We start from the raw sequence: 20,268 nt of genomic DNA on the forward strand, positions 1-20,268 counted from the left end.
ATATAAAAATTAACCCATGTATTGAAGTGAAAGCTGAATTGTATCTATATGAACTAGCCTAATATGATTGTAAAATGTGAAAATGATTTTAAACAAAAAAGCTGTAAAATGTTAAAGGATCACTTTGGGATTGAATTCAACACAGGCTGAGTTTTCGGGAATGACACAACAGTGATGACATGATTATCTTTGTCACATGATGATCGACTGTATGTGGAACCGTACTGTTCGGGAAAAATCACAGGTATATTTGGTGTAAAATGGGTATAATATGAGTGGTGTATTGAGACTAGAAAGGGATGTCATATGATATGACGAGCGAAGTGATCGTTTAAAAAATATATGCATTTAAACTGGTTTGTTCCGTTTTTGACGGTCTTTTTCTGCACTGCTCAAAACCAACCGATTTAGACTCACGCTATATTTAAGAATGTCTTGATAGCGCACATGAACATTCAAAAATCATGCACTGTGTCTTTAACAGGTTGAGCCCCCTCCAGTCAATGAGATGAACCGGACACACGACCCGGAAAAAAAACGATTGCGTGAGTAATAATGGGCTGTAGCTGATATGTAAATGATTAAGTATATCGCTATTTATTTCACTTTTATTTTAACCGGTGATCTTTTTATAGAATTCAAAGGCTGACATTCTCGTATGATTGGTAACTTGGCTCATATCGCAAGGTTCTGCTTAGGAAACATGGCAGCAACAGCAGATCACTTCATGTATTTTGCTTTTGGAAGCAACTTGTTGAAGGAGAGACTTCAGCTGGCGAACCCCTCAGCAATATTTCATTGCACCGGCCGACTGAAGGTAATCAGGTCCGCAGCACCCCCAGTAGGCAAGCTACTTTTAGTTTGGATATTTCGGACACCAGTAGGAGATAACCAACATGCAACATTGCGTTCTTTCATGGCGTTCAATAGCCCAACCGGCCGCAAGATGACGCTATAATTCTACGCCCAAGGGTTCTCGTCCCGAGTAGTTCAATTACATGGAGTAAATTAATTCCCCCCAGTCTATATAAAGAATAGAATGATCTCGAATAGAAAATGAATACTATTGTCTTCACTCACACAGTGAAAAGGTGTTACAGAGTAGGCTATGTGACACATCCAAAAATGCATTGTCATAGTATTCTAACAGGGTCTCTCTTTCTCATCTCCCCCTCCTACCCTAAACCTCCCCAGCAGAACTACACATTGAACTTTGGTCTGTGGGGAGAGCACATTGATAACCATTGGCATGGAGGAGTAGCAACCATCGAGCAGAAAGAGGGGGGAGAGGTGTCGGGGGTGGTCTGGAGGATGAGCAACGACCACCTAGCCAGCCTGGACCAGTGAGTCACTCTCACACACACACACACACACACACACACACACACACACACACACACACACACACACACACACACACACACACACACACACACACACACACACACACACACACACACACACACACACACACACACACACACACACACACACCAGTGAGTCTCATCTGATGGCAACATACATTCTATGGTCTTCATCCTGTACTTCACCTCATCCCTCCATGTTGTGTGTGTGTGTGTAGGCAGGAGGGGGTGGACATGGGTATGTACTTCCCCTTAGAGGTGACAGTGGAGACAGACAACGGGGCGCTGCTCTGTAGAACGTACCAGATGAACCGCTTCCACGCCTGTCCCCCCTCGCCACAATACAAACAGGTAAACACACATTGGACGCACACACGCCTGTTTTCCCTCACCACAATGCAAACAGGTACACACACATACACACAAGCCTGCCCCCCTCCCCGCAGTACAAGCAAGTGAAAGGAAATAACGTGTGTGGGTGTGTGTAGGTGGTGTGTTTAGGAGCCCAGCAGAACGGTCTACCAGTGCAGTACATGAGGAGACTAGAGGAGGTTCAGACCAACAACTACAGCGGCCCTTCTATCCTGGACAAGATCTCACAGGTCATTAAGTAATTCTGATATTTTTTTCCACTAATTGGTCTTTTGATTTGGTGTTTTGACCAATCGGATCAGCTCTGAAAAGATCTGATATGATTAGTGGAAAAAATATCAGAATTGGGCTGCCTGTGTAAACGTAACCAGAATCCATCTGAAATGACAACCAATTGAGCTCTGGTCAAAAGTAGTGCACTATATATAGGGTGCCAATTTGGACAAACACACAGACAGGCACCATAAAGACTAATGCATGTGATGTGGCTTTGGAGAGATTTGATGACGAATGGTTCAATTGAAATGGAATGGGGCCTTTGAGAGAAATGGGAGAAATGAGAGAAATGGGAGATGTTGTAATGTATTTAATAGATGAAATCAGTTACTTCAGAAATCAATTGATTTAATGTCAATTGTTATTCTTTGTTTCTTAAGAAACGTCTGAAGGATCTCTGCTCCCCAAACTGTATCTGGTCAAATTGTCTTTTCCACAAAACATAATTTTGTAGGTGTGTTTTAAGTCAAATGTTAACATTTCTGCTGGATTTGCTGTATGCTACCTAGATTTTACACAACCACAGAAATAAAGCAATGAACCAACAGAAGATGTGATTTCATAATTGACATAAATGTGTGTAATTGAGACTCAAAATTAGCAGCATGTTTCAGTCACAGCGCTTACAATTGTCTAAATTCCCTCACTCCGCAGCAGTACAGCTGATGATCAACAAACTTATTATTACATTGTCATACAGTAATATGAATCAATGAATGTATGCCCCCCCATCCCAAATTCCACCCTACTCACTCAAATCTGAGAGGATTAGATCACTGGAGGTGACGGTCGTGCTACCCTGCTCAGACGTTGCATGCTTCAACCAATGGTTGCGTGCCACGTCATCGACTGCAGTCGGGCACCAGAACTCTGCTCTTTTAGCAGTCCACCAACACTCTCAGAAGACCCATAACCCATAATGGTCTCTAAATGTGCGTTTAAGTGTATATTCAGGTTATCCCGTTTAGTCTTTTAGCAAGTAAGTGAGGCAAACCAGTAGTGGTGTGGGGAAAATGTATACAGTTACACATCGTGATATTTTGGACGATATTATCAATATTTGACTCCAAGCTTTGATTTGTAAAAAATAAAAGATTTACAAATAATAATAATAATTGCTAGTACTAGTCAGCTGTACCTGCACCAGAACTCACATATTTTTCATCCTATAGCTTGTTCTCAGTCTTTTTAAATACTGAGCCAACATGTTTTCAGCTCTTATTTCACCGAATGATCAAAACTCGTTTTCATGCTCTCTCTTGTCTCTCTGCAGCAGACATATGCTGAGCAATATGTTTGGGACATCAAAACTCATTTTCATGCTCTCTCTTGTCTCTCTGCAGCAGACACATGCTGAGCAATATGTTTGGGACATCAAAACTCATTTTCATGCTCTCTCTTGTCTCTCTGCAGCAGACACATGCTGAGCAATATGTTTGGGACATCAAAACTCATTTTCATGCTCTCTCTTGTCTCTTTGCAGCAGACACATGCTGAGCAATATGTTTGGAACATCAAATCGCAATTAAAATCACAATACATATAGAATCGCAATACATATCGTATTGGCACCTACGTAGTTTATGAACCAACACTTGCACTCGACTCCCTCCCCCACCCCCATCTAGCTTTGACTTTGAGAAAAATGTACTTATCGGTGAAGGCTGGTGGGAGGAGCAATAGGTGGATGGGCTCATTGTAATGGCTGGAATGGAATTCATGGAAATGAGTCAAACACATTGTTTCCATATTTTTGACGTGTTTGATACTGTTCAGCCATTACAATGAGCCCATCCTCCTCCTATAGCTCCTCCCACCAACCTCCACGGGTACCCACTATGCCTGTGATATGTGATTGTCCCACCTAGCTATTTTAAGATGAATGCAGTAACTGTAAGTCACTCTGGATAAGAATGTCTGCTAAATCAGGGGTTCCCAAACCTTTTCACTCAGGGCCCCACTTCCAGCAGTGGGGAATATCCCAAGCCTCCCCTGTGCGCACATATGCTATGTCTATTTCTATGGGCACAATCACTTTTGGTGATTCACACCCCTCTTGTTGGTGGAGAGAATTTTGCAGGTTTAAAGCTTATTTCATTCTACACATTTTGTCATGGTGCAAATACAATTGTTAGCTGACATGGGCTAGTTCTTCTGGACATTTCTGACAAGTTATAAATAGCTCTCTAAGGTATGCAATGACTAACGTGACAAGAGGACTGATGATGCACTGCCCAATTTCTAAATTGCACCTTGTGCATTCTACTATTACAACTTTCAAGAGTAGGTTTAAAGCTGGACTGAGACCCCCGCACCCACCCTGGGAACCACTGTGCTAAATGACTAAAAGTATAAAAAAAGAAACTTAAGTATCGTGATAATATCGTATCATGAGGTTCCTGGCCATTCCTAGCTCTGCTAAACTTCACAGGCTCGTGTCACTGGTCAGACAGCGGCAGCGTAGCCTAGTGGTTAGAGCGTTGGACTAGTAACCGGAAGGTTGTGAGTTCAAACCCCCAAGCTGACAAGGTACAAATCTGTCGTTCTGCCCCTGAACAGGCAGTTAATCCACTGTTCCCAGGCCGTCATTGAAAATAAGAATGTGTTCTTAACTGACTTGCCTGGTTAAATAAAGGCAACAACAAAAAAGACGTTGATAGGTAAAGTAGATTCACAGACCAGCAGGTCAGACACAGATCTAGATGAAGTAGATTCGTAGGCCAGCATGTCATGACGATGGGGATGAAGTAGATAGATGGTAGATATTCTGTGGGAATCTGAGCCCTTAGTCCAAGGGGTGCTCTGGACACGAACGATTCACCTCAAACCACTCGTCTATACACCTGAGAGAAAGAGAACGAGAGAGAGAGAGCGCGAGGGGGACACGAGTAAAGTAACAGCATCTTACTGTAGTCAGGTAGGTGTGTGTTTGTGTGTAGTTACCCTTTGTGGTATATACAGAGACGGGGGAGTCTAGAGATGGTGGTGTGTTCCTGCTCCATCTCGTCTAGAAAGATGGCACACTCCCCACTATCTTTCACCAGAACATCCTCTGGGACACAACACACACAAATCAATCATCATCCTGACATACCATGCTAGCCAATCAGAAGGCATCCTGAACCAGCAGGCCAAACAGGCAGACTAACAAGATTATTGGGCGTACACAGAGAGATATACAATCACACACTCACCGTTGTAGCGGAGTCGTGATTTGGTGAGACATGATCAGATGGATCTCCATCACATCTGACGCCACAAACTTACTGCACACAGGACAGAGAAAGCCTAGGAAAAATGGAGCAGGACATGTCAGCACACAATCCATCCAACCAGACCTTTTTCTCGGTCTCATCACAAAGTGAGTGAGTGAGTGAGTGAGTGAGTGAGTGAGTGAGTGAGTAAAAATAGGTCAACCATGTGGTCATGTCTGCATAATGACCAAAGGTCAATTTATGATCACGATGACATTCATGGTTCCTTAAGAAAAGTTTAATAAGTTACAGACTGAGACACTCACTCTCCAGTACAAAACCTATATTTGTGTGTAGGTGTGTGAGACATGTGCCATGGAGGAAGTACATGCTCATCTGTGGCCTAATGTGCTCCTCTCGCCCCACCACAGAAGAGGGTGTACCGGTATGTGTATTTCACAGGGAGAAAGCACATTTGTTATATATCCTCTTCTTATCTGCCAAGTGAGAGGCTTTAGAACAACACACAGTTTTCTTGTTGTGGAATAAGATATCATGTCGACCAGTGTTTCCCAAACTTGGTCCTGGGAACCCCTCTGGGTACACATGTTGATTTTTGCTCCAGCACTACACAGCTGATTCAAATAATCAACTCATCATCAAGCTTTGATTATTTGAATCAGCTTTGTAGTGCTGGGGCAAAAAACTAAACGTGCACCCAGAGGGAAACCTTGATGTAGACAGTCAGGACCTGAAAAACACATACACACTTTAGCCTACCTCCCAGTAGGTGAGGGGACAGGTGAAGTGGTAGAGAGCCAATCATCATCTGGTGTTCTCCTCCCGTCTCCTCCTGGTCCAGACTGCTGCCCCGGCCTCCATGTGGTATACTCATCCCTGTCTGGTAGACAGACACACTGAACGTCAAGATACTGGGCATGGACGTGAGTGAATCACACAGGTATAACTGCCCGGGGTTTGAACCTGTGTGCCACAACACTGTGTCAGCATCCTGAACTGAAGCCTTGGCATTAGCTTGGGGAGCTAACACAAATCTTCAGGTCTCAGGCAGTACTCATCATGGAAGTATGTTTCCAAACCACTTTCATTACACACACCTGGTGGTAGGAGCTGGGTTGGGTCCCTCCGGTGTAGCGAATTCTGGGGCCGCCAGGACTGGCTGTGTATCTGAACCCTGGGGTAGTGCTGCTTCCAGAGGGTTCAACAGGGCTAGAATACGCCCGGGTTCGACTCTCAGACACGGGGCTACTCTGCCTGACACCCATGGTGGCTCCTGTCCTATTCTAACTTCCCCAAGATATCAAGTCCTATAAGGTCTATAAAACAGAACAGTCCTAGAAAGTTCTCTTCTCTCGTGAAGCCCATCAGGGACAGGTGTTGAAAATGGTCCTACACAATGTGCAAAGTTTCAGATTGATGTTTAATCTATATATCAGTGTTTATATCATGTCACTATTCAAATAAACCATAAATAGCCTAGAAAAACCACTGAAACTCGATGTTACAAGGAAGACAGAGGCATGACAGTGTCCAGTCCAGTAGTTATGCCAAAACAGCCAAAGAAATAAAAGTGGCTTGAAAAGTCCAAAGTAAAATCAAATGGGATAACGGACTGATTCTCGACGGACAAAATTGACTGCCAAATTGTTTCATTCTCCATATGAAAGTTTATTGGTGTGTCGCGGCATCATTCCAATATTCTATGTGCTAAGATCAAGGCGGTTTGCCGCACAACAAGTCCCACACCGCGACACGTCCGACCACTTTAGTGACTATGTACGCACCTTCTCGACATTTCTCGATTACAGACTGTCGAAACGAAAGCGCCGTCACTATGATCTCGATCTGCTCTGCTGTAGTTTCGTCTGCTGACTGCGATTGTCGACAGGAGCTAAGCAATGGTCGACTTCGTTTTGAATGGCCCGGTCTCCTAGATGAGTGGAGATTTAGCTTAAAGACCAATGGAATGGTCTAACATGTACAAACTCCGCCCGACCAGGACACCCGGCCATGCAAAAGGTTTGCCCTAATGCCTTCCTCCTTCTCTCTGTGTGTGTGTGGTCAAGTGACATCAAGCCCATGAACAACAGCAAAAGTTGCATGGACACAGATTAGGCTACAGACATAGCAGATGTTTATATCACCAAGCGCAACATAGCTTCTGCGTGCATATCAGCTAGAAAGATGTGTCGGCATCGAGTAATTGTCTCTGGCCCCCTCCCAGTTAGGGGGAGTGATGAGCTCTACAGCAGAGTCTCACAACTCAATCGCTGGTTGAACACTGTTTTCTGCCCCTCCCAAAAGATAGAATTTGTAGATAATTGGCCCTCTTTCTGGGACTCAACCACAAACAGGACAAACGCCTGGCCTGCTGAGGAGTGACGGACTCCATCCTAGCTGGAGGGGTGCTCTCATCTTATCAACCAACATAGACAGGGCTCTAACTCCTCTAGCTCCACAATGAAATAGGGTGCAGGCCAGGCAGCAGGCTGTTAGCCAGCCTGCCAGCATAGTGGAGTCTGCCACTAGCACAGTCAGTGTAGTCAGCTCAGCTATCACCATTGAGACCGTGTCTGTGCCTCGACCTAGGTTGGGCAAAACTAAACATGGCGGTGTTCGCCTTAGCAATCTCACTAGGATAAAGACCACCTCCATTCCAGTCATTACTGAAAGAGATCATGATACCTCACATCTCAAAATAGGGCTACTTAATGTTAGATCCCTTACTTCAAAGGCAATTATAGTCAATGAACTAATAAATGCTCATAATCTTGATGTGATTGGCTTGACTGAAACATGGCTTAAGCCTGATGAATTTACTGTTTTAAATGAGGCCTCACCTCCTGGCTACACTAGTGACCATATCCCCCGTGCATCCCGCAAAGGCGGAGGTGTTGCTAACATTTACGATAGCAAATTTCAATTTACAAAAAAAAAATGACGTTTTCGTCTTTTGAGCTTCTAGTCATGAAATCTATGCAGCCTACTCAATCACTTTTTATAGCTACTGTTTACAGGCCTCCTGGGCCATATAGAGCGTTTCTCACTGAGTTCCCTGAATTCCTATCGGACCTTGTAGTCATAGCAGATAATATTCTAATCTTTGGTGACTTTAATATTCACATGGAAGAGTCCACAGACCCACTCCAAAAGGCTTTCGGAGCCATCATCGACTCAGTGGGTTTTGTCCAACATGTCTCTGGACCCACTCACTGTCACAGTCATACGCTGGACCTAGTTTTGTCCCATGGAATAAATGTTGTGGATCTTAATGTTTTTCCTCATAATCCTGGACTATCGGACCACCATTTTATTACGTTTGCAATTGCAACAAATAATCTGCTCAGACCCCAACCAAGGACCATCAAAAGTCGTGCTATAAATTCACAGACAACACAAAGATTCCTTGATACCCTTCCAGACTCCCTCTGCCTACCCAAGGACGCCAGAGGACAAAAATCAGTTAACCACCTAACTGAGGATCTCAATTTAATCTTGCGCAATACCCTAGATGCAGTTGCACCCCTAAAAACTAAAAACATTTCTCATAAGAAACTAGCTCCCTGGTACACAGAAAATACCCGAGCTCTGAAGCAAGCTTCCAGAAAATTGGAACGGAAATGGCGTCACACCAAAATGGAAGTCTTCCGACTAGCTTGGAAAGACGGTACCGTGCAGTACCGAAGAGCCCTTACTGCTGCTCGATCATCCTATTTTTCTAACTTAATTGAAGAAAATAAGAACTATCCGAAATTCCTTTTTGATACTGTCGCAAAGCTAACTAAAAAGCAGCATTCCCCAAGAGAGGATGACTTTCACTTTAGCAGTGATAAATTCATGAACTTCTTTGAGGAAAAGATTATGATTATTAGAAAGCAAATTACGGACTCCTCTTTAAACCTGCGTATTCCTCCAAACCTCAGTTGTCCTAAGTCTGCACAACTCTGCCAGGACCTAGGATTAAGAGAGACGCTCAAGTGTTTTAGTACTATATCTCTTGACACAATGATGAAAATAATCATGGCCTCTAAACCTTCAAGCTGCATACTGGACCCTATTCCAACTAAACTACTGAAAGAGCTGCTTCCTGTGCTTGGCCCTCCTATGTTGAACATAATAAATGGCTCTCTATCCACTGGATGTGTACCAAACTCACTAAAAGTGGCAGTAATAAAGCCTCTCTTGAAAAAGCCAAACCTTGACCCAGAAAATATAAAAAACTATCGGTCTATATTGAATCTTCCATTCCTCTCAAACATTTTAGAGAAGGCTGTTGCGCAGCAACGCACTGCTTTCCTGAAGACAAACAATGTATACGAAATGCTTCAGTCTGGTTTTAGACCCCATCATAGCACTGAGACGGCACTTGTGAAGGTGGTAAATGACATTTTAATGGCATCGGACCGAGGCTCTGCATCTGTCCTCGTGCTCCTAGACCTTAGTGCTGCTTTTGATACCATCGATCACCACATTCTTATGGAGAGATTGGAAACCCAAATTGGTCTACACGGACATGTTCTGGCCTGGTTTAGATCTTATCTGTCGGAAAGATATCAGTTTGTCTCTGTGAATGGTTTGTCCTCTGACAAATCAACTGTAAATTTCGGTGTTCCTCAAGGTTCCGTTTTAGGACCACTATTGTTTTCACTATACATTTTACCTCTTGGGGATGTTATTCGAAAACATAATGTTAACTTTCACTGCTATGCGGATGACACACAGCTGTACATTTCAATGAAACATGGTGAAGCCCCAAAATTGCCCTCGCTAGAAGCATGTGTTTCAGACATAAGGAAGTGGATGGCTGCAAACTTTCTACTATTAAACTCGGACAAAACAGAGATGCTTGTTCTAGGTCCCAAGAAACAAAGAGATCTTCTGTTGAATCTTGCCTACGGAGCTGTGAGGGGAACGGCACCTCAGTACCTCCAGGCTCTGATCAGGCCCTACACCCAAACAAGGGCACTGCGTTCATCCACCTCTGGCCTGCTCGCCTCCCTACCACTGAGGAAGTACAGTTCCCGCTCAGCCCAGTCAAAACTGTTTGCTGCTCTGGCTCCCCAATGGTGGAACACACTCCCTCACGACGCCAGGACAGCGGAGTCAATCACCACCTTCCGGAGACACCTGAAACCCCACCTCTTTAAGGAATACCTAGGATAGGATAAAGTAATCCTTCTCACCCCCCTTAAAAGATTTAGATGCATTATTGTAAAGTGGCTGTTCCACTGGATGTCATAAGGTGAATGCACCAATTTGTAAGTCGCTCTGGATAAGAGCGTCTGCTAAATGACTTAAATGTAAATGTAAATGTAAATGAATCTGACAATTAATCTTAATGGTTGTACAGTCGTCTCAAATAAAACTGTGAAGGACCTCGGCGTTACTCTGGACCCTGATCTCTCTTTTGAAGAACATATTAAGACCATATCGAGGACAGCTTTTTTCCATCTACGTAATATTGCAAAAATCAGAAACTTTCTGTCCAAAAATGATGCAGAAAAATGTATCCATGCTTTTGTCACTTCTAGGTTAGACTACTGCAATGCTCTACATTCCCGGCTACCCGGATAAAGCACTAAATAAACTTCAGTTAGTGCTAAATACGGCTGCTAGAATCCTGACTAGAACCAAACAATTTGATCATATTACTCCAGTGCTAGCCTCTCTACACTGGCTTCCTGTCAAAGCAAGGGCTGATTTTAAGGTTTTACTGCTAACCTACAAAGCATTACATGGGCTTGCTCCTACCTATCTCTCTGATTTGGTCCTGCCGTACATACCTACACGTACGCTACGGTCACAAGACGCAGGCCTCCTAATTGTCCCTAGAATTTCTAAGCAAACAGCTGGAGGCAGGGCTTTCTCCTATAGAGCTCCATTTTTATGGAACGGTCTGCCTACCCATGTCAGAGACGCAAACTCGGTCTCAACCTTTAAGTCTTTACTGAAGACTCATCTCTTCAGTGGGTCATATGATTGAGTGTAGTCTGGCCCAGGAGTGGGAAGGTGAACGGAAAGGCTCTGGAGCAACGAACCGCCCTTGCTGTCTCTGCCTGGCCGGTTCCCCTCTTTCCACTGGGATTCTCTGCCTCTAACCCTATTACAGGGGCTGAGTCACTGGCTTACTGGGGCTCTCTCATGCCGTCCCTGCAGGGGGTGCGTCACCTGAGTGGGTTGATTCACTGTTGTGGTCATCCTGTCTGGGTTGGCACCCCCCCCACCCCTTGGGCTGTGCCGTGGCGGAGATCTTTGTGGGCTATACTCAGCCTTGTCTCAGGATGGTAAGTTGGTGGTTGAAGATATCCCTCTAGTGGTGTGGGGGCTGTGCTTTGGCAAAGTGGGTGGGGTTATATCCTTCCTGTTTGGCCCTGTCCGGGGGTGTCCTCGGATGGGGCCACAGTGTCTCCTGTCCCCTCCTGTCTCAGCCTCCAGTATTTATGCTGCAGTAGTTTGTGTCGGGGGGCTAGGGACAGTTTGTTATATCTGGAGTACTTCTCCTGTCCTATTCGGTGTCCTGTGTGAATTTAAGTGTGCGTTCTCTAATTCTCTCCTTCTTTCTTTCTCTCTCTCGGAGGACCTGAGCCCTAGGACCATGCCCCAGGACTACCTGACATGATGACTCCTTGCTGTCCCCAGTCCACCTGGCCATGCTGCTGCTCCAGTTTCAACTGACCTGAGCCCTAGGACCATGCCCCAGGACTACCTGACATGATGACTCCTTGCTGTCCCCAGTCCACCTGGCCATGCTGCTGCTCCAGTTTCAACTGTTCTGCCTTACTATTATTCGACCATGCTGGTCATTTATGAACATTTGAACATCTTGGCCATGTTCTGTTATAATCTCCACCCGGCACAGCCAGAAGAGGACGGGCCACCCCACATATGCTCTCTCTAATTCTCTCTTTCTTTCTCTCTCTCGGAGGACCTGAGCCCTAGGACCGTGCCCCAGGACTACCTGACATGATGACTCCTTGCTGTCCCCGGTCCACCTGACTGTGCTGCTGCTCCAGTTTCAACTGTTCTGCCTTGTTATTATTCGACCATGCTGGTCATTTATGAACATTTGAACATCTTGGCCATGTTCTGTTATAATCTCCACCCGGCACAGCCAGAAGAGGACTGGCCACCCCACATAGCCTGGTTCCTCTCTAGGTTTCTTCCTAGGTTTTGGCCTTTCTAGGGAGTTTTTCCTAGCCACCGTGCTTCTACACCTTCATTGCTTGCTGTTTGGGGTTTTAGGCTGGGTTTCTGTACAGCACTTTGAGATATCAGCTGATGTACGAAGGGCTATATAAATACATTTGATTTGATTTATAAAAAGCCAGGCAGATATATAATTGTCATACTTAATATAGATATGTAATATGTACATCATATTTGCATAACAAAAACGCAGTCAGACTCACTGCTCCCTCCACACATTTGTTTTATTGAATACCTTCACACACACTGGAGGACAGAACATAAAAACACACATTAGCATGACAAACATTCAGTTAAATAATGTAACTAAAAATTATGTTCATAAGTAAAGACTTAAAAGCATTCAGAGAGAGACTTACATCTATCGTAGTTGCCATGTTCAGAGAGAGTAACAAGTGTAGGCCTAGTTTAGTAAGGTGGAAGAAGGCTGCTTGCAGGTAGACGTTGCCTGTAGACACAGATCTAGGAACAGTTTCCTTTCCCCAATCCCAATAACGGGGGAAAATGACCTCGGATCAGTGTCTAAACACAACTTCATCCTACTCATTCAGGTCCGTGGGGATAGTAAAAGCGTAGCAGTGCACTGATGGTGGTGACACACACACACACACACACACACACACACACACACACACACACACACACACACACACACACACACACACACACACACACACACACACACACACACACACACACACACACACACACAATGAAATAAACACACAGATACAGCAGCTCTTGGCCAACTTCACAGCAGTACATAAGGGACAGTTTCTAACATAGGATTACATTTCTGCTCTATTCCTCCCTCTATTTTCACCGCTAACATTTTTACAAGGTCACAACAATGTGCTGGTTTGGCATTGTGTGGTACAGTGGATGGTTCCAGTCAGGTGTTACATGGTTGACAGTGACAGTGCTCTGCTATGTCTGGGTGGCCAGGCTGGGGAGGGAGTATGTTGTTGCTGCTAGACTAGTTGATTGTTTGTCTTCAGGTGGATATGCTGAGCAAGGTTGGAGAGCGTCATGCTTATCATGCTATAAACTATAGTAATGTTGTAGCCTGCTGTATGAATGACATTAATAATAATGTTGTATGACACAGCTGTGTGTGTGTGTGTGTGTGTGTGTGTGTGTGTGTGTGTGTGTGTGTGTGCGTGCGTGCGTGCGTGCGTGCGTGCGTGCGTGCGTGTGACATGAGAAGGAGTGCAATATCTGGAGAGAAAAGCTTTTGATAAGTTAAAGAACGCAATGGTACATTTCAGCAGGCTGGCTGTCCGGCTGTCCTCTGTGTGTGTGTGTGTGTATGTGTACATTATGAATCCGAGTATACATTATGACTTTCTATAGTCGCTACAGGGTCGTTGGGCCTGTGTATTGATGCAGGGGATGAAACCAGAGGTGTGGGTAATTATTGTGGCCCGGTCGGACACCTCTTCTGTAGGCATCACTGCTGGCTGACTCCCATCTGCTGGTGGTCCGGCTCTGGTTCCTCCTCCACGCCTGCATGGTACTGCTCAAACGTCTCATCATCTATGTCTGGTAGACCCAGCAACTGGAGAGAGAGAGAGAGAGGGAGAGTGAGAAAGAAAGAGAGAGGGGGAGAAAAGGGGAGAGAGAGAGAAGGAGAAGTAGACCGAGATGAGGGAGAGGATGACATTTAACAATTGTTATGTTCTTTTCTTTAGGCGTAGTCTAGTTGTTTTATTAAATAGCATTAGGCTACTTACAGGTCTAAAGGAAGTGAAGACTTTGTCCAGGACCTCTAGCAGTGTTTTCTTCCCGCAGGAGGAGATGTAGTCCTGGGCTAGCTGTAGGAACGGCAGGCAGTCCTCACTCTCACTCCATACATGCTGTAGACGTACACACACACACACACACACACACACACACACACACACACACACACACACACACACACACACACACACACACACACACACACACACACACACACACACACACACACACACACACACACACGTTATTAACCTAACCCATGTAGCCACATTGCACATTATCACTGTAATACTGTGCTAATGTCAAAGGTGTATATACACTGCTCAAAATAAAAGGGAACACTTAAACAACACAATGTAACTCCAAGTCAATCACATTTCTGTGAAATCAAACTGTCCACTTAGGAAGCAACACTGATTGACAATACATTTCACATGCTGTTGTGCAAATGGAATAGACAACAGGTGGAAATTATAGGCAATTAGCAAGACACCCCCAATAAAGGAGTGGTTCTGCAGGTGGGGACCATAGTGACCACTTCTCAGTTCCTATGCTTCCTGGCTGATGTTTTGGTCACTTTTGAATGCTGGCGGTGCTTTCACTCTTGTGGTAGCATGAGGCGGAGTCTCAACCCACACAAGTGGCTCAGGTAGTGCAGCTCATCCAGGATGGAACATCAATGCGAGCTGTGGCAAGAAGGTTTGCTGTGTGTCAGCGTAGTGTCCAGAGAATGGAGGCGCTACCTGGAGACAGCCCAGTACATCAGGAGACTTGGAGGAGGCCGTAGGAGGGCAACAACCCAGCAGCAGGACCGCTACCTCCGCCTTTGTGCAAGGAGGAGCAGGAGGAGCACTGCCAGAGTCCTGCAAAATGACCTCCAGCAGGCCACAAATGTGCATGTGTCTGCTCAAACGGTCAGAAACAGACTCCATGAGGGTGGTATGAGGGCCCGATGTCCACAGGAGGGGGTTGTGCTTGCAGCCCAACACCGTGCAGGACGTTTGGCATTTGCCAGAGAACACCAAGATTGGCAAATTCGCCACTGGTGCCCTGTGCTCTTCACAGATGAAAGCAGGTTCACACTGAGCACATGTGACAGATGTGGCAGTCTGGAGATGCCGTGGAGGACGTTCTGCTGCCTGCAACATCCTCCAGCATGACCAGTTTGGCGGTGAGTCAGTCATGGTGTGGGGTGGCATTTCTTTGGGGGGCTGCACAGCCCTCCATGTGCTCGCCAGAGGTAGCCTGACTGCCATTAGGTACCGAGATGAGATCCTCAGACCCCTTGTGAGACCATATGCTGGTGCAGTTGGCCCTGGGTTCCTCCTTATGCAAGACAATGCTAGACCTCATGTGGCTGGGGTGTGTCAGCAGTTCCTGCAAGAGGAAGGCATTGATGCTATGGACTGGCCCGCCCGTTCCCCAGACCTGAATCCAATTGAGCACATCTGGGACATCATGTCTCGCTCCATCCACCAACGCCACGTTGCACTGTCCAGGAGTTGGCGGATGCTTTAATCCAGGTCTGAGAGGAGATCCCTCAGGAGAGCATCCGCACCCTCTTCAGGAGCATGCCCAGGCGTTGTAGGGAGGTCATACAGGCACGTGGAGGCCACACACACTACTGAGCCTCATTTTGACTTGTTTTAAGGACATTACACCAAAGTTGGATCAGCCTGTAGTGTGGTTTTCAACTTTAATTTTGAGTGTGACTCCAAATCCAGACCCCCATGGTTTGATAAATTTGATTTCCATTGATCATTTTTGTGTGATTTTGTTGTCAGCACATTCAACTATGTAGAGAAAAAAGTATTTAATAAGAATATTTCATTAATTCAGATGTAGGATGTGTTATTTTAGTGTTCCCTTTATTTTTGTTGAGCAGTGTATATATATATACACAGTGGGGCAAAAAAGTATTTAGTCAGCCACCAATTATGCAAGTTCTTCCACTTAAATAGATGAGAGAGGCCTGTAATTTTCATCATAGGTACACTTCAACTATGACAGACAAAATGAGAAGACAAAATCCAGAAAATCACATTGTAGGATTTTTAATGAATTTATTTGCAAATTATGGTGGAAAATAAGTATTTGGCCAATAACAAAAGTTTATCTCAATACTTTGTTATATACCCTTTGTTGGCAATGACAGAGGTCAAACGTTTTCTGTAAGTCTTCACAAGGTTCACACACTGTTGCTGGTATTTTGGCCCATTCCTCCATGCAGATCTCCTCTAGAGCAGTGATGTTTTGTGGCTGTTGCTGGGCAACACGGACTTTCAACTCCCTCCAAAGATTTTCTATGGGGTTGAGATCTGGAGACTGGCTAGGCCACTCCAGGACCTTGAAATGCTTCTTACGAAGACACTCCTTCGTTGCCCGGGCGGTGTGTTCGGGATCATTGTCATGCTGAAAGACCTAGCCATGTTTCATCTTCAATGCCCTTGCTGATGGAAGGAGGTTTTCACTCAAAATCTCACGATACATGGCCCCATTCATTTTTTCCTTTACACGGATCGGTCGTCCTGGTCCCTTTGCAGGAAAACAGCCCCAAAGCATGATGTCCCCCCCCCCCATGCTTCACAGTAGGTATGGTGTTCTTTGGATGCAACTCAGCATTCTTTGTCCTCCAAACACGACGAGTTGAGTTTTTACCAAAAAGTTATATTTTGGTTTCATCTGACTATATGACATTCTTCCAATCTTCTTCTGGATCATCCAAATGCTCTCTAGCAAACTTCAGATGGGCCTGGACATGTACTGGCTTAAGCAGGGGGACATGTCTGGCACTGCAGGATTTGAGTGCCTGGCGGCGTAGTGTGTTACTGATGGTAGGCTTTGTTACTTTGGTCCCAGCTCTCTGCAGGTCATTCACTAGGTCCCCCCGTGTGGTTCTGGGATTTTTGCTCACCGTTCTTGTGATCATTTTGACCCCACGGTGTGAGATCTTGCGTGGAGCCCCAGATCCAGGGAGATTATCAGTGGTCTTGTATGTCTTCCATTTCCTAATAATTGCTCCCACAGTTGATTTATTCAATCCAAGCTGCTTACCTATTGCAGATTCAGTCTTCCCAGCCTGGTGCAGGTCTACAATTTTGTTTCTAGTGTCCTTTGACAGCTCTTTGGTCTTGACCATAGTGGAGTTTGGAGTGTGACTGTTTGAGGATGTGGACAGGTGTCTTTTATACTGATAACAAGTTAAAACAGGTGCCATTAGTACAGGTAACGAGTAGAGGACAGAGGAGCCTCTTAAAGAAGAAGTTACAGGTCTGTGAGAGCCAGAAAGCTTGCTTGGTTGTAGGTGACCAAATACTTATTTTCCACCATAATTTGCAAATGAATGAATTAAAAATCCTACAAATAAATGCATTAAAAATCCTACATTTTTCTAATTTTGTCTGTCATAGTTGAAGTGTACCTATGATGAAAATTACAGGCCTCTCTCATCTTTTTAAGTGGGAGAACTTACACAATTGGTGGCTGACTAAATACTTTTTTGCCCCACTGTACACATGGTAGATGTTGGGTAGATACACTGAGTTTTATATGAGGTCAGAGTACAGCTAGTAGAAGTAGAACCTAGAGATTAGAGAGCGAGATAACACAGACATTCAAGGACAGGAGATCATGTAGGAGTGTTACTAGAACAACTACTGCTGTAGTTAAGCACACACACACACGCACGCACACACACACAGAACCTTAAGATACTGGACATGGACGTGAGTGAATCACACAGGTATAACTGACTGGGGTTTGAATCTGTGTGCCACAAGACTGTGTTAGCCTCCTGAACTTAAAGCCTTGGCACTCCCATGAGCTCTCCAGGGATTGGCCAACCCTAAACAGTGTCCCCCTGTGACCGAGAGGGAGCGGTGCATTCACTATGTGTGTGTGTCTCCCCCTGCTGATAGCAGTATTGATTGGCATGGTAACAGGATCTAATCTGCCAGCCAGAGAGAGAGAGAGAGGTACCATATTTCACTGCAGACTGGTACTGCCAGTGTCTGCCCTTGGGACTACCCAGCACTGTGCCTGTGTGTGGGTTGGTTCTTCTATCCTAGTGGGGACCTAAAATCCCCAAAAGTTCCCACAAGGACAGGAAAACAAGGTAAATTCGCCTTTGTGGGGACATTTCCCAAAGAAGGATATTTTAAATTTAGGGGTTAGGTTTAGAGTTACAATTAGGGTTAATGTTAGAATTAGGGTTAGGGTAAGGGGTTACGTTTAGGTTTATGGATAGGGAAAATAGGATTTGGAATGGAAATACATTTTAGGTCCCCAGGAGGATAGAGGAACAAAACAGTTTGTGTGTGTGTGAGAGAGTGACAGTGAGAGAGTGAATCAGAGAGGCAGAGACAGGAGGGAGAGAAAGTGGCAGAGATGGTGGGGATAGGACCTAGTGCAGTAAACAGACTAGAGACCAAACAGGCCTACATGAGAAAACACATCTGCATCATACAGGAGCTCTCTAGTCCCCACTCTACATCAGCTGGCCAGAGGGCGCGGACACCACAGTTCTCCTGGCGCGGCGCCCGGCAGTAAATAGATTATGTCAGCAGTCGCAGCGATTGTGAGGCCAATAGGGACTCAGGGCCGTGCATCCCTCCATAGGCAACTTGCAGTAATACCTCATGTTGTATACATTTGCTATGTAAATATGTAATGCACATACAGAGTCACTCAGCGGACAAAACAACAACATCACTGTTATTGCAGGCCTGTGTCTATATGCGCAGGACAAGCGGCATGCCCATAGCAGCTCAATGCGGTTTATCCCAACTGTTTGCAGATAAAAGAGGTCGCGGCATATTATGCGGCCAAAACAACATGCGCGCCAGGCGTGCTATAGTCCGGTGCACCAAATCAAACTGCAGTGACATCATTCCCGTTGCGCACACACACACTGCGCCGGGGGACCCGAGAAGCAAACCCCAAAACACTGCAACCACACAAACGCATACACGAACACACACACACTTACGAAATTCTCGGTCCCTCCCGTCATGTTATCGGGACAAAGGACATAGAAGGAGATTCCCGGTTCTGCGTAGAAGTCCAGTCTCCTCTCATCATCCTCCTCCGCAAAGATCAGATCGAACGGAACAGACGAACACCATTTCTCCGCCACCTCCACCAGCTGCTTAAACTCCATCCTCTCTCTCTCTCTCTCTCTCGCTCTTTGCCCTCCTCTCTCTTAGTCCTGGTGGTCTGGTCTGTGGGGGTCCGGGGCGCCGGTATAGACTATTCTGTTGTCTCGTGCCCTCCTATTGATGCTGCTGTCTCTCGGTAAATAAAAACAGCTGACCGGACAGACAGCTGTAGCCTGCAGTTTCCCCTAACGCGCCATGCGCGTGGTGAGAGAGACAATATCTTTTCACTATCGCATTACACTGGCTTCACGGTATTCGGTAACAATAAGGTGTTTTCTCAAACCCTCATCCTTTCATTAGTCCATTAACCGATGAGATCAGCAGGGAGCAGTCCGTTCTGGGGTCGCATACATACGTTACGCACGCGTTGTGGAACGTTACGCCCATTAACGATTCAACGCGATGACGACAGGCTGAGACGCGGCACACTGCTGTCATCGATAAATTCCGTGCCTCCATACGAAATTATTGTTTCGTTCTCAACAAGCAGCCAGAGACTAACGTTCAAGACTATAAATGGGAATAGGGTGTCATTTCACATGTATTCCCTATTTAAATTAATGTTATTCTACATAGAGCAGTAGGCCTATATGCCTAATCTTATTATATAGGCACTGTCTAGAAATGTTATATAATAGTAAGCGTAATCACACGTGGGCTTAAAGCTGCAGCCTAGGCCGAGCCTATTTATTGCAATGACACTAGGCTAACTCCATTTACCAATGATTTATACTGAAGTTTATTTCTACAACTGTCTTCATTCCAACATGAATGAATGAGGCAGGCTTTTCAGTTCACACACCTTAAGTAAAGATAATGTGGGCGTGTACTGTCTAGGCTACAATAAATACAAACTATACCGTGTGTAGGCTTGCTGACGGATGTCCAGAGGTCCGCTAGGTGGTAGCAGCACCTTATCTAGATTGTCCCTCTGTT

General features: G+C 45.3%; 2 protein-coding genes and 1 pseudogene across 3 annotated transcripts; 1 reads left to right on the plus strand and 2 right to left on the minus strand.

The window, feature by feature from the left end:
* The first annotated feature begins 484 nt into the window (after positions 1-484).
* Positions 485-2,562, plus strand: ggcta (gamma-glutamylcyclotransferase a). Of its 2 annotated transcripts, none has more exons than XM_035795747.2 (4): positions 485-817; positions 1,195-1,343; positions 1,583-1,715; positions 1,853-2,562. In XM_035795747.2, the coding sequence occupies exons 1-4, from the start codon at positions 659-661 to the stop codon at positions 1,976-1,978; spliced, it is 567 nt and encodes a 188-aa protein (XP_035651640.1). In that variant the 5' UTR covers positions 485-658; the 3' UTR covers positions 1,979-2,562. The 2 variants fall into 2 exon arrangements, with proteins under 2 accessions (XP_035651640.1, XP_035651641.1); XM_035795748.2 differs by having other exon boundaries at positions 488-817; positions 1,198-1,343.
* Positions 2,563-2,703: 141 nt separating this feature from the next.
* Positions 2,704-6,492, minus strand: LOC118398983 (E3 ubiquitin-protein ligase znrf2-like; annotated as a pseudogene).
* Positions 6,493-12,639: 6,147 nt separating this feature from the next.
* mturn (maturin, neural progenitor differentiation regulator homolog (Xenopus)) lies at positions 12,640-19,705 on the minus strand. The gene is made up of 3 exons (XM_035795749.2): positions 19,164-19,705; positions 14,167-14,289; positions 12,640-13,991 (listed from the first exon to the last, which is right to left on the minus strand). The coding sequence occupies exons 1-3, from the start codon at positions 19,332-19,334 to the stop codon at positions 13,884-13,886; spliced, it is 402 nt and encodes a 133-aa protein (XP_035651642.1). The 5' UTR covers positions 19,335-19,705; the 3' UTR covers positions 12,640-13,883.
* Positions 19,706-20,268: the final 563 nt, after the last annotated feature.

Source organism: Oncorhynchus keta, chromosome 20 (genome assembly GCF_023373465.1).
Source record: "Oncorhynchus keta strain PuntledgeMale-10-30-2019 chromosome 20, Oket_V2, whole genome shotgun sequence".
Lineage (NCBI taxonomy): Eukaryota > Metazoa > Chordata > Actinopteri > Salmoniformes > Salmonidae > Oncorhynchus > Oncorhynchus keta.

What these genes read in the sequence shown, in the direction of transcription:
- ggcta (XM_035795747.2), top strand. Translation starts at nt 659, where the DNA reads ATGATTGGTAACTTGGCTCATATCGCAAGGTTCTGCTTAGGAAACATG. An exon ending in CACCTAGCCAGCCTGGACCA is followed by an intron (nt 1,344 to 1,582) that starts GTGAGTCACTCT and finishes GTGTGTGTGTAG; the next exon opens with GCAGGAGGGGGTGGACATGG. An exon ending in CCTCGCCACAATACAAACAG is followed by an intron (nt 1,716 to 1,852) that starts GTAAACACACAT and finishes GGGTGTGTGTAG; the next exon opens with GTGGTGTGTTTAGGAGCCCA.
- mturn (XM_035795749.2), bottom strand. Translation starts at nt 19,334, where the DNA reads ATGGAGTTTAAGCAGCTGGTGGAGGTGGCGGAGAAATGGTGTTCGTCT. An exon ending in CGGGAGGGACCGAGAATTTC is followed by an intron (nt 14,290 to 19,163) that starts GTAAGTGTGTGT and finishes GTACGTCTACAG; the next exon opens with CATGTATGGAGTGAGAGTGA. An exon ending in TCTTCACTTCCTTTAGACCT is followed by an intron (nt 13,992 to 14,166) that starts GTAAGTAGCCTA and finishes CTCTCTCTCCAG; the next exon opens with TTGCTGGGTCTACCAGACAT.